Here is a 15,148-nt window from a genome sequence, read left to right on the forward strand (position 1 = left end):
ATAATAATAATAATTAAAAATATTAATAAATAATTAAATAAACGAAGAAATAAATGCAAAGTTTTCTATAACCAAATATATTTTTTTAAAACTGCCCCTTTTTTATTCACAACGGTACAAAAATAATGGCACTAAGAAGGGGAAATGTTAAGATTGTAAGTGATCAATGGAGGATTAATTCTATAATGCTGATAGAATTAATTTTATTTGAGAATAAAAAAGCGAAAATAGCATAAACATTAAATAATTCTTTCTTTCAAGAAAAAAATAATATTGGAAGCTTTAATACATCTATAAATCACACTACTCTATTTTAAAATGTATAAGTAATTGAAACGTCATAAAAAACTTTTTTGATCAGATATGAATTTTAATACATATTTAAATAAAAAATGTTCAAAATTAAAATTAATACATATTTAGTTAATTTGATTATAAACTAAGAACAGTCTTATGCCTTCTCCACTTTCCCCGAACGCTGTTTGTTGAAATGCTCCAGTTAACGACTGCTGCTACGATGGCATTAGGGATTCATGTTGCTTATTTAGACTGAAAGATCGAAATTTGTTTATTTGGAAGTAAATCCAGCTTTCTGATTATTTCAAGGATGTCCGGAAAAAGCTCTTTTTTTCACGCAGGCGTGGGCTATTTAATCCTCGTTGTTAGCAGTCCCGCAAGTTTAGGCTTTTACGATTATCAAGAGTTTCAGTTTGGGGATTTGGCAATTAGTTAAATTGCTAATTTTTTATGTAAAACCCTCTCTTAGAGCAAAGAAGTGATCTTTACAGGTAAGCAGACTTTTTTTTTATATTTATTATTTCTTTATGATCCCCTATAAGTTTGTTTAGGTTGATTACATGCAGAAGAATGTAAGAAGAAACAGAAGTGTAGAACAGCTGTTTGTTAAATTGCTGCTTAAGATTCAATTTCGAATAGTAGAGCTTAATATATTTGATGACACAAGCCCAGACTTCTTAGTGAATTGGACATTTTATATTTGATGAACAATGGTCCACATCTTTTTAAAAAGCCAGCCACTCCCACACCAAGCAACGTTGATCTTGGCTTCCAAGATATCTATTCTTTGTTGCCAATCCAAGGAATGAAGCAATCAAAAGGTGGTTTTTTCTCTCCTATAAATCACAAATTGGTTTGATTAGGTAACTCTATCTATGAGTTTCCTTAGTAAGATAAGGTAATCATTGGCTACATATTGTAGTTTTTAGCAATATTGCTCCTTTTGTGCTGCTTGATATCTTGTGTGGGTATTGCAATTGCAGGAAGGCCATGGGGAAGTGCCTCTCGAGCCGTCCGGCGACTCCTCCAATGGCGCCTATGGGCGTGTGCTTATATGTTCTCGATCGATATGTATGTAGATTCACTTGATGTTTATGGTTTTCTTATATATGTTTTGGTGATTTTGTGAACGCATTTACTAATTGTGCTTGTGCTGAGGGAACGAGCAGGTGGTGATAGATAATGGCATCATGAAGCTCACTTTGTCAAAGCCAGAGGGGATTGTAACTGGAGTCCAGTACAATGGGGTTGATAATCTGATGGAGATACTTAACAAGGAAGATAATAGAGGGTATATTCAGTTTTGGTTCTTTACAATTCTTAAGAATTCCAAGAAAATGTCTTTTGTTTTTATTGGAGTGAGTTAATTCTTCATGACTAATCATCTTTATTGTCTTGTTCTGTGTTTTCTTTGTGAAAAGTCGTTATTAATTGGTAGTAAACTTGCTTTTTTCCCTTCTTTTGAGAAGTCTTGGTGATGAAATACTTCTGCTCATGAACGTTTCAGCTGTTAAATTAGGGTGATTTTTTTTTTTTAAAGATGGACTGCTAAGGGTTATCGTTACTTATTTTCCTTGAAAATGTGAAAGATATTGTGTCATCATCTTATCATTTTCCTTGGAGATAGGTATTGGGATCTAGTGTGGAGCGAACCTGGAGGACCTGGAATTTTTGATGTGTGAGTAAACATCCTTGTTTTTCCTGTGCAAATTGTATTTTCAAAGTCATTAAAATTTCAACTTACATGCAGGATTAAAGGAACAGATTTTGAAGTAATACTTGAAGATGAGAATCAAGTTGAAGTTTCATTCACAAGGAGATGGGATCCATCCTTAAAAGGAACCATTGTCCCCTTGAATATTGACAAAAGGTGTGCTGTGTTAAACTTGCAATCTCCATGTCCAGACATTAATAGCTGATTTCTTAATTAATACTTAAAAATTTCAGGTTTATTGTGCTGCGTGGCTCATCAGGATTCTATACTTACTCCATCTATGAGCACTTGGAAGGATGGCCTGATTTCAATATGGCAGAAACCAGGGTTGCTTTCAAGCTTAGAAAAGATAAGTAAGTTGATTATTAAATTTGTTTTCCTTTTATTAATTACGTTTAGCTATTTATTGGTTGAATTCATTTAATCAAGTAAAAAAATAGTGTAATCAGTTGAGACCGCAAATATAACGGCTAGTTCTTTTGGCTTTCTTCTGTCTCATACAACCCGAGTCAAGTACATATCAATACAACTATATACCAAACAAAGCTACATCACCTAAAACTATGAAATGGGAATGATTTTTATCTTGTTTAAACTACAATTAATGTGTTGGGTTGAGTAATTTTGTTGCATGTTATGGAGCTTTAGGTTCCACTACATGGCAGTGGGTAACGATAGGCAAAGAATTATGCCAATGCCTGATGATCGGATGGCTGGAAGATGCCAACAGTTAGCATACCCAGAAGCAGTTCTTCTGACAAATCCAATCTATCCAGACCTTACAGGAGAGGTATGGGAATGGCTGCCTACATAAACATTCTTACAGCTAATGACCTCCACAGTGGGATCTAATGACTGAGGTTTTGTTTGTGACGGCTTTTTCGTTGCTTCTTAAAACAGTTTTTTAGGAGAAAAATTAAAATTTTTATACTAGAAAACTGTTTTAAGAAGCAATAAGAAAGTTGTTCTAAACGAAACCTGAATGATTCCTCAGGTGGATGACAAGTATCAGTATTCATGTGATAACAAAGACAACAAGATTCATGGTTGGATATCATTTGACCCTCCTATTGGCTTCTGGCAAATTACACCTAGTGATGAATTCCGAACCGGTGGGCCTACAAAGCAAAATCTTACCTCTCATGTTGGTCCCACCACCCTTGCTGTGAGTGCTCATCTCTAAGTTACTTGACAATATATATATCATCCATTTACAAGGATGAAGTCACTTATCCTTTATTTTTTTTTTCATTTATTAAAAAATTCTGAATGATTAGAATCTAAAGAGAACTTTTAGGTAATTTTACATTGCTAGTATCTTCTAAATACTTTCAATTTGTGTCATTTATGGCCTTTAAAATTTTTATGTTTGGCTCTTCTAAGAGAGTTTTTGATCTTTCTGCATAGATTTTCACAAGATAATTCATATTTTAGTTAGAGGTTGTTTGGTTAGCTGAAAATTGAATATTGTGTCGAAGTAGTGTGGTGTAGAAAGAATGCATTGTATTTGAAAAATTGAAATGATTTGGAGTTGTTTGGATGAGAATAAAATAAATGCAATTGATTATTATTATTTTATTTAGCTTGAAGTAAAATAAATACTATATGAAGTCCAAATATAGTGGTGGTTGGTGGCTTACAGTGGCGATGATGGCTGGAGACAGGGGTGGGGTGGGGGGCCGATCATGGTGGTAGCAGGAAAATCATTGGCAGCGTGGGTGACATTTGCTACGATAGTGGCTAGTGGTGGTGGCGAGTGTGGAGGCTAACGGTGGTGGCCTACAATGGAGGTAGGTGTGGATGACAACCTGAGAAGTGGCAAAAGGTGGTATCACGATAATGATGATGAATTTATGATGTATTTGAAAATCGTCCAAATTAGATGAATTTTAAATACATTAAATTTACACTTGGTGATGTAATCTAAATACAAAATTTTTCATTCCCTTTATTTTAGCTCAAATCTAATATTAATTTTCTTTTTTATTATTATTAATTTTTGTAATAAAAAATTAATATTAATTTTCTTAATACTTTTGTATTCCTAATACTTTTGTATTCCTAATACTTTACACCAATATTTTTTGAAACCAAACAACCCCTTAATTTATCTATAGGTCCCATTCTCATTTTATAAACATTTTATAATTTGATTTTAAATTTTTTACAGGCGGAAATATTATCTCTTTTTGGTAACGAGAGAAAATTTTATTAGAACCCTAAAAATTATATGCCCATATACGAATGACACAGCCCCGCCTATACCCGCGAACAGCCTCCTCCCCACCTCGTTCCCTCTCGCTCTCCAATGTTCGGTCTCGCTTTCGTTGTCCCTCTCTCGGTTCCGTGTCCCCAATCGAAACCCAAAAGCCTCAATGATAGTAGCCAGGAAACCGCGCGGGATCTCGCTGAGGAAGGCAACGACGAAACTCGCCGCCGCAGCTGCTCAGTCGCTATCGCCTCCGACTGCCAACCCTATCGCCGTTAATGTCATCATGTCTTTTTTTCCCTCTCTTTCTCTCCATCAATCTCCCTTCTACTTTCTTTCTATCTCTATTTGTCTCTCTCACTCTCTCTATTTCTTTCTCTTCCTGTCTCCCCCCAATCTGTCTCTCCCTTTCTCTCTCTGTCTCTCTCTCTCTCTCTTTCTATTTTCTCTCTCCCTTCTCTACAAAAGAGATTATAAACTTGACTTCGCAAACATGCCGCCTTGCCTATGTCAACATCACCACATGCGTAGGTATACAATTTTTAAAACCTAAAACCCTCAAAATCTGGAACGCGGCGTGCTCGGTGCGACGAATGTAACTCGTGCACGTTTTTTTTAGTGCGGTGGGAGAAACTTGCAGTTGACCCAGCGGGTAAGCTCCATAAGTGTTCTTTTTTTCTTTGCTATGGTGAGAAAAATTCAAATATAAGTAATTATGCATGCATTTTTTATGCAGCGAAAAATATTACAAGTTTTAGGTAGAAACATTAAGACCTATATATGTCTTTCTTAGCATGGTGTGATGGAAGACCTTTAGTTGCGATATCTTATGACACCTCACGCTTTCATGATGTAGGTGAAGGCTTAGCCTTCAAGGATGTCCCCTATGTGAGAAAGGTGTCAAGAAAATTTAAAATCGTAAAAAACTGATAAAATGAAAATGAAAATTGCAAAACGAGAACATGTATTGGGCTGAGAAAACAGCATTTACAGATGTCTTGTAATGAATTTGATAGCTCACTAGCGAGCGCAAACTAGGCATTTCCTTTGCTCCTATAACTCTCATGAGCACCCCGAAATTTAAATACAAATTTATAATATGAAATTTTATTATTTGCGTAGCCTATCAAATTAAAATTCAATCATATAAAGACGGAAAAAAGGACAATGTGAAAAATGTGTTAAGATTATGATTCATGACACTTGCAATTAGATCCATAATATGTGCACAAGTAGACAAAATATGAGCAATAATAAACTCAAAATACAAAGTCGTGTGCACATTCCAAAGACAATTTACTCATGTGAACCACTATTACATCAAGCCCTTGCACATCTAATAAAATCGTGTTCAAGTGAATGTTTATATATAAAAAAGGAAAAACCTATTATAAATCATGTGTGTATGAATGCCTTGAGTGACATGCATGATAATTATTAAAAAATAGGGCTCGTATGCATCCTATGAACCAGCAATAGATCTTATAAATAAACAGTGCACCATGTGAATGAATATCTTTCAAATGAGACAAAGTGGTGCACTGTCTCACGTCACAGATTTCATGATGATTTTGATGAAGTGCATGAGACACGTCAAATTATCGAAAGAATATTGTCTACGTGTCTCCTAAATATACAGTACAAATGTATTGTAAATGTGCAAATGCATTGTGCAAGTGCATTGAGATACGTGCAAGTATATTAAGAAGTATGCAAGTGCATTGCATAAATACATGGTGAAATGTGCAAATATTTTGTATAAATGCATAAAAAAGCATGAACAATACATTGGATTAAAATAGAAATATCCCTGTATGTGCTTCGACAAATGTATTAGATGTTCAAATAAAAAGTATGAGAATCATGCACGGGTTAAAAGTAAATTGAATTAAAATTCTATTTTTTTATTGAAATTAGTTACCAACATGTGCTTTGGCTAATACATCAAACATCTAATTTTATTGTTTAAAAATGTTGCACAATTTAAAAAATGAAATGGACCAAATTAAAAGAACATGCATAATTATTTATTTATTTAAAATTTGTATTGGTCTTTTTTAAATCCAAAATACCTACTTGTGCTACTACCAATGCATCATATTTTTGATAAATGAATATTCAATCGTGAAATCCACAAAGATATTTAGTTTTATATTTGCATTAGGCCTTTAATGTTTTTTTTTTAAATCCATTATAAAATGAAAAAAATGTATGCCTTCATTACTTTCCATTTCAGAGAGAGTTGCCTTAGATGATTGGTCACATAAATCGTAGGCCTTTAGATGACCCAGTTAGGAGAATAAATGTATTAGATTTGGCTTATGTTAAGAAATGCAGAGGTAGACTTAAAAAAGGCTTGATTAGAAAATAATAAAAATGACATTTCTTTATTAGATTTAAAAGAGAATTTGACTCTTAACTGGACGCAATGGAGAAAAATGATTCATGTGGGATAAAGGTTTGATGTTGTATAAAATGCGAACTCTTGAGTTAATGCTCATATAACAATTCACAAAGTTGATACTCGAACTTGAGCCTCTGTTAGCAAGCAGGTAGAGTTGATAAGGTTGAAATAATAAAAGAAATTATTTAAAATCCTAATGTTGGCTACGTCGATAGGAAATCTCACCGGAAAGAATCTCATTTTTTAAAATGCTCACAAATTTCAAAGTGAATTATTTGAGTCCCAAGCTTTGACAAAAATATAGAAATTACGAAATTTAATAAAATTCAAATTATTCAAGCAAGATTTATCATTCAAAACATAAAAGCAAAATACATCCGCACTTCATAATCATTTTTCAAGGATGATAAATATGGGAAACATGGAATCATAAGTGAAAGTTCTTGCAAAATGCGAGTTAAATGTCTGATACTATCTTATTTCAAATCTAATATGTCTTCTGAAAATTTAACCCATAGCTTTTCTTAAAACTCTCTCATACAAAGAGGCCAGGACTCAAATTTTTTGAGCCCTCATTATCCAGTATAACGGATCATTAATTTAATCATGGTCAGCAGTGGCGGAGTCAGAAAATGTATTTAGGGGCCTAAAATAATTTTTTTAAATTTTCCCTCAACTTTTTACATCTAGGCTTGGGATCGACATTAAAAAGTTTTAATTTTTTTTTTCAAATTATCATTTAAGAAGGTAGAATATTAAATATAAAATAATAAACAACTTATAAGAAAAAAACTTTGGTAGTAAAAAAAATTTCCTCTATAAAAAAAATACATTTGAAAAATAGCTAGAAAATAGTAGAAAAAAAATATTTAAGAAAGTTGTCCCAAAAAACAAATTCTAATTATATAATATTTATAAAAGTAATATAACATATATATATAGAGAGAGAGAGAGAGAGAGAGAGAGAGAGAGAGAGAGAGAGTGCATGGTGGAGGTACGGATCTACACTTTTGTAATCACATATCAAATAAAAGTACTTTAAACAAGGGTCAATAAATTTTCTTTAGTTACAGTTAGTATCTAAAATAATATTGATGATTTCATTATTAATGCATGTTTTTGTTTGTTTTTGTTCAGATGTTCTTCAGTGCACACTATTCTGGTGATGATCTTGTGCCTAAATTCAGGAATGGAGAATCCTGGAAAAAGGTCTTTGGTCCAGTTTTCATGTATCTCAATTCCACTTGGGGAGAAACAGACCCACATATTCTCTGGGAGGATGCAAATTTGCAGGTTGAACTTTAAAAACTTTTGATCAGATTCTTATCAATTAATTGATCATGAATATCATTATCATCATCATCAACAATAACAACTTCTGCTACTACAAACAACTTCCTATTCAAATTTACCCCAATAGCTTGTTATTCGAATTTTTGCTGAGGGCTACAAAGCTAACACTCTATTCCACATTTCAGCGCAAGATTGGATGGGAATCTTAAATTTAAATTTAGAATGTCAACCCTGATATTCCTGATAATTAACAGCATCGACCTTTCTAAAAGCTAAAATTGAAGAATGTATGAGCATCGACCTTTAAGATTTCCTGATAAATAAAACCATTGATAAGCTATTATCTGATGCTTGTTACTCTAAAATTTGAGCTTTTTGCCTTTCTACACCTCTGTCAAAGATTCCTAATCACTCATTCCACTACCCATTTTCATGGGAGCTTATAAACTACTGTAACATTGTTTAGCTGTTGACGGTTACCATTTAATGTAAATTCTGCACATTTACTGTACTGTATCCCCGTCAAATATTTCTGAAAGATCCTCATTAACATGTTTGTTGAGATCTTAAGCGATCATTACAAACATCTATGCAATGCTGATTGATACTATTTACTCAATTCTGAGAATTTGCCGGAAGGTATCCATGTTACTGATAGGAAATACTTGAAGATTTCAAGGGAACCCTATCAATATTGGGAAAACATCTAGAATTCTCCACAAATCCCCTAGCAAAAACCAGAAAACAGTAGGAAATTTGTATTATTTTGATGAAAAGGAATGGAAAATACTAAGATACAATTGATCCTCTATTCGAGAGGATGATCTATCTCTCTCAATTCTCTAGACGTCGCTACAGCCCAAGAGCGCCAAGCACCAAAATCGAAATCAGCCAATAACAAGATGCCCTAAACCCTAATCCAAAATTCCTATTTAAAGCAAAACATAAAAATAACCCAAAAGGACTAAACAGCCCTCCTCTCTCCCCTAGGCAGTGGACCTCACCCCCAAGGGGGCGGGATTTGGAGTCTGCAGCACAGTAGGCTTCCGCCTCCTCCCTTGGGCTGGCTGGACCGGTCTAGATGTATCAGTGATCTGCTTTACAAAGTAGTTTCTCTTGTGAACACTGATATGCTCTATTGTTTAGCAGCTCATGGACTTTCTGGTATTTATATTAAAATTTTCTCATGCTCCCTTTGCGATGTTGTTTGGCATTCTAGATGAAAACTGAAGTAGAGTGTTGGCCGTATGCATTCCCTCTTTCAGAAGATTTTCAGAAGGCTGAAGAAAGGGGCTCTATTACTGGTAGACTACTCGTTTGTGACAGGTATGTGGCCATTTTTGGTTTGTCATGAAGTGATTCAGTAACTTACACAATGAGGTATTTGAAAATCAAACAATTCAAGAAAATGGACTACATTTATCGAAATTATAATTCTATGATATGTAGCAATTTATGGGCAAAAGGATCAACAACAGACTATAAATGTTACTGTTCTAACACTGGACTAGTTTATTAGGTACATTGATGAGCAAGATCTATATGCAAGTTCTGCATACATTGGGTTGGCACTACCAGGAGAAGTGGGGTCATGGCAAAGAGAATGCAAGGTTAGTAGCTGCACCATTCTGAGTAATCACTATATATATGTTGTTGATCGCCTATTTTCTTGTGAGTTTATCTAGAAATACTTTGTTTATTCTGATCAGGGATATCAATTTTGGACAAGAGCTGAAGCCAATGGCTTCTTCTCAATTAAAAATATTCATACTGGATACTACAATCTTTATGCATGGGTACCAGGGTTCATAGGAGACTACATGTATGATACAACTATAGCCATTATGTCAGGTCAGTATATTAGTGTAAAATAATATAGAGAATATTGCCAACAGAATTGTTTGTAATAAGTCTGATATATGTTCATCTATTTTTTGCATATTTTATGCAGGAACCAGTATTGATCTTGGTGACCTTGTATATCGACCTCCAAGAGATGGTCCCACACTTTGGGAGATTGGATACCCTGATCGCTCTGCTGCTGAGTTCTACGTTCCAGATCCTAAACCCGATTATGTAAATAGGCTTTATCTAAATCATCCTGATAGGTAACGCACAGAATATACATAGGTATTGTTATTTCATGAATGCTTGTCCTAATGGTGAATGTTCTGAGAATTTATGGTGGTTACATTCTTATTTTTGTTCTTTGACAATCTTGTACTCTATGATTTTTTAAAAATACTCGAGTCTTGAATCTAATATGTGCCGTTTCCTGTTTCTTATTCATTCAAGATTTAGACAATATGGACTTTGGGAGAGATATGCTGATTTATATCCTGACAGTGATCTTGTTTATACTGTTGGTGTTAGTGACTTCACGAAGGATTGGTTCTTTGCCCAGGTTACCAGGTATGAGCTTTCCTTCTTTTCTCCATCTCTCCCGGTTACCTTCCCTCTCCGCTCACATCTTTCCAAAAGCTGAAAGGCGAGGTTTTAAATCAACTTATCCCATGCTTGATTGTTGGAATAGTTAAGTCTGATTCATTATTTCAACATGAATATAGGTGCTTATATATTGGGAAATATACGAGACAAAATAGGAAAAAATAATGAATATTCTCAATTATGAGGATATAATATAAGAATAATTTTTTTTTTTAATTATTAGCTTTTCAATGTGTTAAAGTTTCTATGATTATACTCTTCCTCAAGTTGTAATATATACATTAAGGAGTTCTAACTTGTTGCAAAGGATGAAAAAACAGAATGGTCCTAGAGATTTGGTAAAACTATCAGTTAATTTTTTCTTTGTTAGAGATGTGGCGAGTGATAAATTTTTTTTTTGGTAGATAATATATTTGATGAAGTGACAATCACTTTAATATGTTTAATTTTTTCATAAAAGTTATATTTGTTAGCATTTAGCAATGTAGATTATTGCCTGATTATCATCGTTAAGGATCTTGTGCTAAGTTATAGAAAAGCTAAATTCTTTTGTTAGAATTTTGATCAGTATCATTTCTTAAGCAAAATGAGCTATAGCTCTATTGTCACGTCAGTGTTAGATATAACAATAACAATTTGCTTCATCTCTACGAAATAAGATTACCCCAATAAAAACATCATATTGTTATGTAGACTACCAATTTTTAATGGATATAACATATTCAACATCATAATAAGCTTTTATCTTTAAATGATTGTGTTTCTAATATATTGATCATTTTTTTCAAAGATTTCTTGATATATCTTAAAATTCTTAAGAAAAATCAAGTGTTAATGTTTTGAGTTTGGCATATGTTGACTAAATACACTGATGACAATGGATATATCAAGTGAGGCGACAACAAGATAGATAAGATTATCAACCAAATGTTAGTAGCAAGACATATCTTGGAAGCTTTCACCACATAGTGTTTCCAAAGGAGAGTCCGCAGGTTTGCATTTGCGAAGCCCAACTTCCTCAAGTTTTTAGCATATTTATTTTGAGCGAGAGAAACACCTTTACTATAAGTAAACTCGACAGATAGAATGTATTTTTGTTTTCTTAGATTTTTAATAATAAATATCATCTAATGATATTATTTATTTCCTAAATGCTAGAAGCATCATTTTCAGTTTAAAGAATGCCATCAACATACATAGAAAGGATGGTTGTGCTAGAGAAATAGTGGCAGATGAATAAAAAGTGATCAGTTGAGCTACTATGAACGCCAATATCAACAAGGACCTTGCAGAGTTTCTCAAACCAAGTATTGAAACTTTATTTTAACTCATATATACACACACACACATATTTTGTTCTCCCCTTAAGCAACATACTATGGAGATCGCTCCATATAAACATCTTAGAAGATTTCTCCAGAGAGAAATCATTGCTAACATCCATTTGGAGTAAGCTTCTGATAGGAAACACTTGGATTTCCAAGTGTTTCACACCAATAACCAAGTAGATCTCGGATGAAAATTGCTGTCCACACAGGAAAACAGCCAAAAACAGTGGATTCGGAGAGAAAACGAAGGAGAAAACGTAAGAGAAACAAAGCAAACACTTTTATTTAATAAGAGATGAAAAGCACTTGCAAGATACAACTTTCCTTCGATTCGAGAGGAAGGAAAAACTCTCCAAATCTCTAGCCGTAGCCTAGAGCCCAAGAACACAAACCCTAGATCTCAAAAATGATTCAAATTCAAGATAACCCCCTCTTCCCCCTATTCCTCCTAATTAAACATGAAAGGAGGATTACAATTTACCTAATTACCCTTCTCATTCAAATATTCCCTCCCAAAATTGAATTTACATCAAGTGGGCCCCCCTTGATGTTTCCGCCCCCTCCCTGGCTGCTTTCTTCCGCCGGCTGTAAGCCAAGACCGGTCCAGGGTGGACCGGTCCAGCCGGCCCAGGATGGGCCGGCGTAACAGCTTCATTCTTGATTAATGGCAACAAAGAGAAGGCAAATGGAGTTAAGTTGAATAACTGGGATTTTTTTTTTAATTACTCAATATCGTGAATCCATGTATAACCTTTGACCATTAATCGAGCCTTATAGCCATCAATAGATCCAAATTATATGTATACATTCAAATTACTCATTGTTAGTTCTGTGTGGAATATGATTGTGTTGATCTAGTGGATTGTACTGTTGTTTTGGACCTCAGTTCAATTTATCGTGCTCATTTGGGGTGTGGGGGTCCTCCCCATGTTAGGGTTCTGGTGCTTTGTACCCGAGCACCATAGCGATGTGTACCTGAACGCCCCAACGCTGTGTTCCCAAGCACCCTGGTGCTGCAGAGTTTGCTGGGAGAAACATAGAGAGCAGAGCGCTGTAGCGCTTTAGATTCAACACTGCAGTGTTATGGGTTTGAGCGCCGCAGCGCTCCAAACTGGCGCTACAATGCTGCGAGATGGTCTGGATAATTTTCTTTCTTGCTTTTCTGATGGGTGGAGTCCCTTGGTGTTATTTACTTGACTTCCTCTTATGTTTTGTGTGAGAGAACGGTGTAAGAAAGAAGAGAAGCAAGGAGAGAGCATGAGATAAGAGAAATGTGTACTTATTTCTCCCCATTTTAATAGTAGATTTCTTGGTGTGGTGTAGCTCCGTGGTTTTTTTCATGATTTTGGGTTTTGTCACGTTAATCCTAGTATCCTTTTATTTTCGATGCTTTTCTATTTTTCTTGTTTGTTTCGTTGCGGTGTTTACTTCCACATCCTCAACACTCCTCTATAAGGTCCTATCATGGAAACATTGTATTGACTAAGCCCATACATTTCGATACCACTTCTTAGGTGTGTGATCAAATTGGGACCAAAAATACATCTAATATGCTAGTAGTTGAGCTTAGAGAGTGGAGTTTGAGCTAGCTCGTTAGAGAGTGGAGTTTGAGCTAGCTCATGAGCCGGTTTGGGGCTTTTGCACCTCTAGGGGTAATTAGCCATAGGGGCTTGCACCTATGAGAAATTTAAAACCAAATCATAAAATCATCACAAAATGATAGCGAATTCTCTTGGTAGTGTCGTGTCTTAAATCTAATTTTCTTTTAAAAATTTGACCCGGAAATGTTAAAAACTCTCTTTCAGTAAATCGGAGGTGTAAATTTTTTAAACCCATGAAAATATAAGCCAATGCAACTTTATATGGAAACTTAACATAAACTGGTTATAATTTTGTGGTCATTTAATTCTTATTGTTTGGATATAATTCTTCTGCTACTGCAATACTACTTTTCGGTTCAACCTTGTATTCAATAATCTGCACTTATTTACAATCTCCAATACCCCATGCATTCATTGTCAAAAAAATAATTAAAAAAAATCTTAAGAACCTTTTCCTTCGTTGCAGGAGAAACGATCAGAACTCATATTCACCAACCACTTGGCAGATTAAATTCAAACTCGACTATGTCAATCAAACTGAAACATACATGCTGCGAGTAGCAATTGCATCTGCTACTCTATCTGAAATGCAAGTAAATCGTCTTCTCCGATTATAAAAAATATTGAAAGCTTAGTCCTCTGCAATTCAACTTATAACTAATGAGATTTTATCCTGTCAAGGTTCGTTTCAATGATTCCAAAGCTGAACCTCCTCACTTCTCAACCGGACTCATTGGTAGAGACAACTCAATAGCGAGGCATGGAATCCATGGGCTGTATTGGTTATACAATATTGTGGTTCAAAACAGTTTGCTCATTGAAGGGGAGAACACGATTTTTCTTACTCAGGCAAGAAGCTCAAGCCCTTTTCAAGGAATAATGTATGATTATATTCGCCTTGAAGAGCCATGGAAATCTAGTTCCAGGAAAGGCATTTTTCCCTGAACTTAGAAATCGCTTATCATAACTTTCTTATGAATGATAGAAAATATTAGAAACAATGAGCATGTCACTAAGTTAAGTAGTTTCAGTTATGTAGCTGAAACTTAATTTGGAAATAAATGAAGAGATTATTGTGAGTATTGGATACTTTTTCATGCAGTTTACTTCCAATTTTTGTTTATGCTTTTTATTCCTGTTGGTATGCTGGTTGTAAACCATTTGTACCATCTTATTACTTTTTTAATATATATGCCAATTGCTCAAATGAAATACATGTCAGAACTATGAAAAAAATATCTTCTTGAGATAGTTTTTGGCAATATTGATGGGTTGAAGGGTAGCACTTACCAATCGGGTGTTGCATGCCCAGCTCTTTATATAGTAGGAATAAAATCATACTCTCCAAACAAATTGTTAGACCAGTCTAGCCGATCCGACTAGACTAGCTTACGCGAATAGAGGCGGACACTTCCACCTCCTGTATGCATCAAACGCACGCCCGAGAGCACGTGAGCTGTTTAGGAAGGATTTTTAAGGGAGTTAGGAGGGAAATTTGAATATAGGAACTATTTAGGGAATTTCTTTTGATTTGTATATATTAAATAGTTTGTTTTTCCAGGGTTAAGGCTTCTTAAATTTGGCTGAATTTGAGATCTCATAGGTTTTCTTTGAGCTCTAACGTCGTGTAGAGGTTTGGGATAGATAGATCCTCCTCTCGAATAGAGGATCAATTGTATCTTGTTATTTTATTCCGTAGTTTGTTTTCTTGTAATAAAATTACTATTTTTCACTGGTTTTCCATTGGAATCGTGGAGATTTCTCGGTGTTTTTGCTCTCTTAATAGGATTTGAAATCTTCAAGTGTTTCCTATCACAAATCTACTCAAAGAGTGAATTTTATAGGTTCTCATGC

The 15,148-nt window shown here is 34.5% G+C and overlaps 1 protein-coding gene across 5 annotated transcripts; it reads left to right on the forward strand.

The window, feature by feature from the left end:
* The first annotated feature begins 638 nt into the window (after positions 1-638).
* LOC110097712 (probable rhamnogalacturonate lyase B) lies at positions 639-14,400 on the forward strand. 5 transcript variants are annotated; one of them, XM_028695721.1, is made up of 17 exons: positions 639-788; positions 849-1,195; positions 1,281-1,368; positions 1,467-1,588; positions 1,925-1,975; positions 2,048-2,167; positions 2,245-2,364; positions 2,654-2,801; positions 3,006-3,176; positions 7,762-7,917; positions 9,137-9,243; positions 9,437-9,527; positions 9,627-9,768; positions 9,869-10,025; positions 10,213-10,329; positions 13,761-13,883; positions 13,976-14,192. In XM_028695721.1, the coding sequence occupies exons 2-17, from the start codon at positions 1,173-1,175 to the stop codon at positions 14,046-14,048; spliced, it is 1,809 nt and encodes a 602-aa protein (XP_028551554.1). In that variant the 5' UTR covers positions 639-788; positions 849-1,172; the 3' UTR covers positions 14,049-14,192. The 5 variants fall into 5 exon arrangements, with proteins under 5 accessions (XP_028551554.1, XP_028551552.1, XP_020679908.1 ...); XM_028695719.1 differs by having other exon boundaries at positions 643-788; positions 13,761-13,887; positions 13,976-14,400; XM_020824249.2 differs by having other exon boundaries at positions 643-788; positions 864-1,195; positions 13,761-13,887; positions 13,976-14,400.
* The last annotated feature ends 748 nt before the right edge of the window (positions 14,401-15,148 follow it).

Source organism: Dendrobium catenatum, unplaced genomic scaffold (genome assembly GCF_001605985.2).
Source record: "Dendrobium catenatum unplaced genomic scaffold, ASM160598v2 fragScaff_scaffold_669, whole genome shotgun sequence".
In the NCBI taxonomy this organism is placed as follows: domain Eukaryota; kingdom Viridiplantae; phylum Streptophyta; class Magnoliopsida; order Asparagales; family Orchidaceae; genus Dendrobium; species Dendrobium catenatum.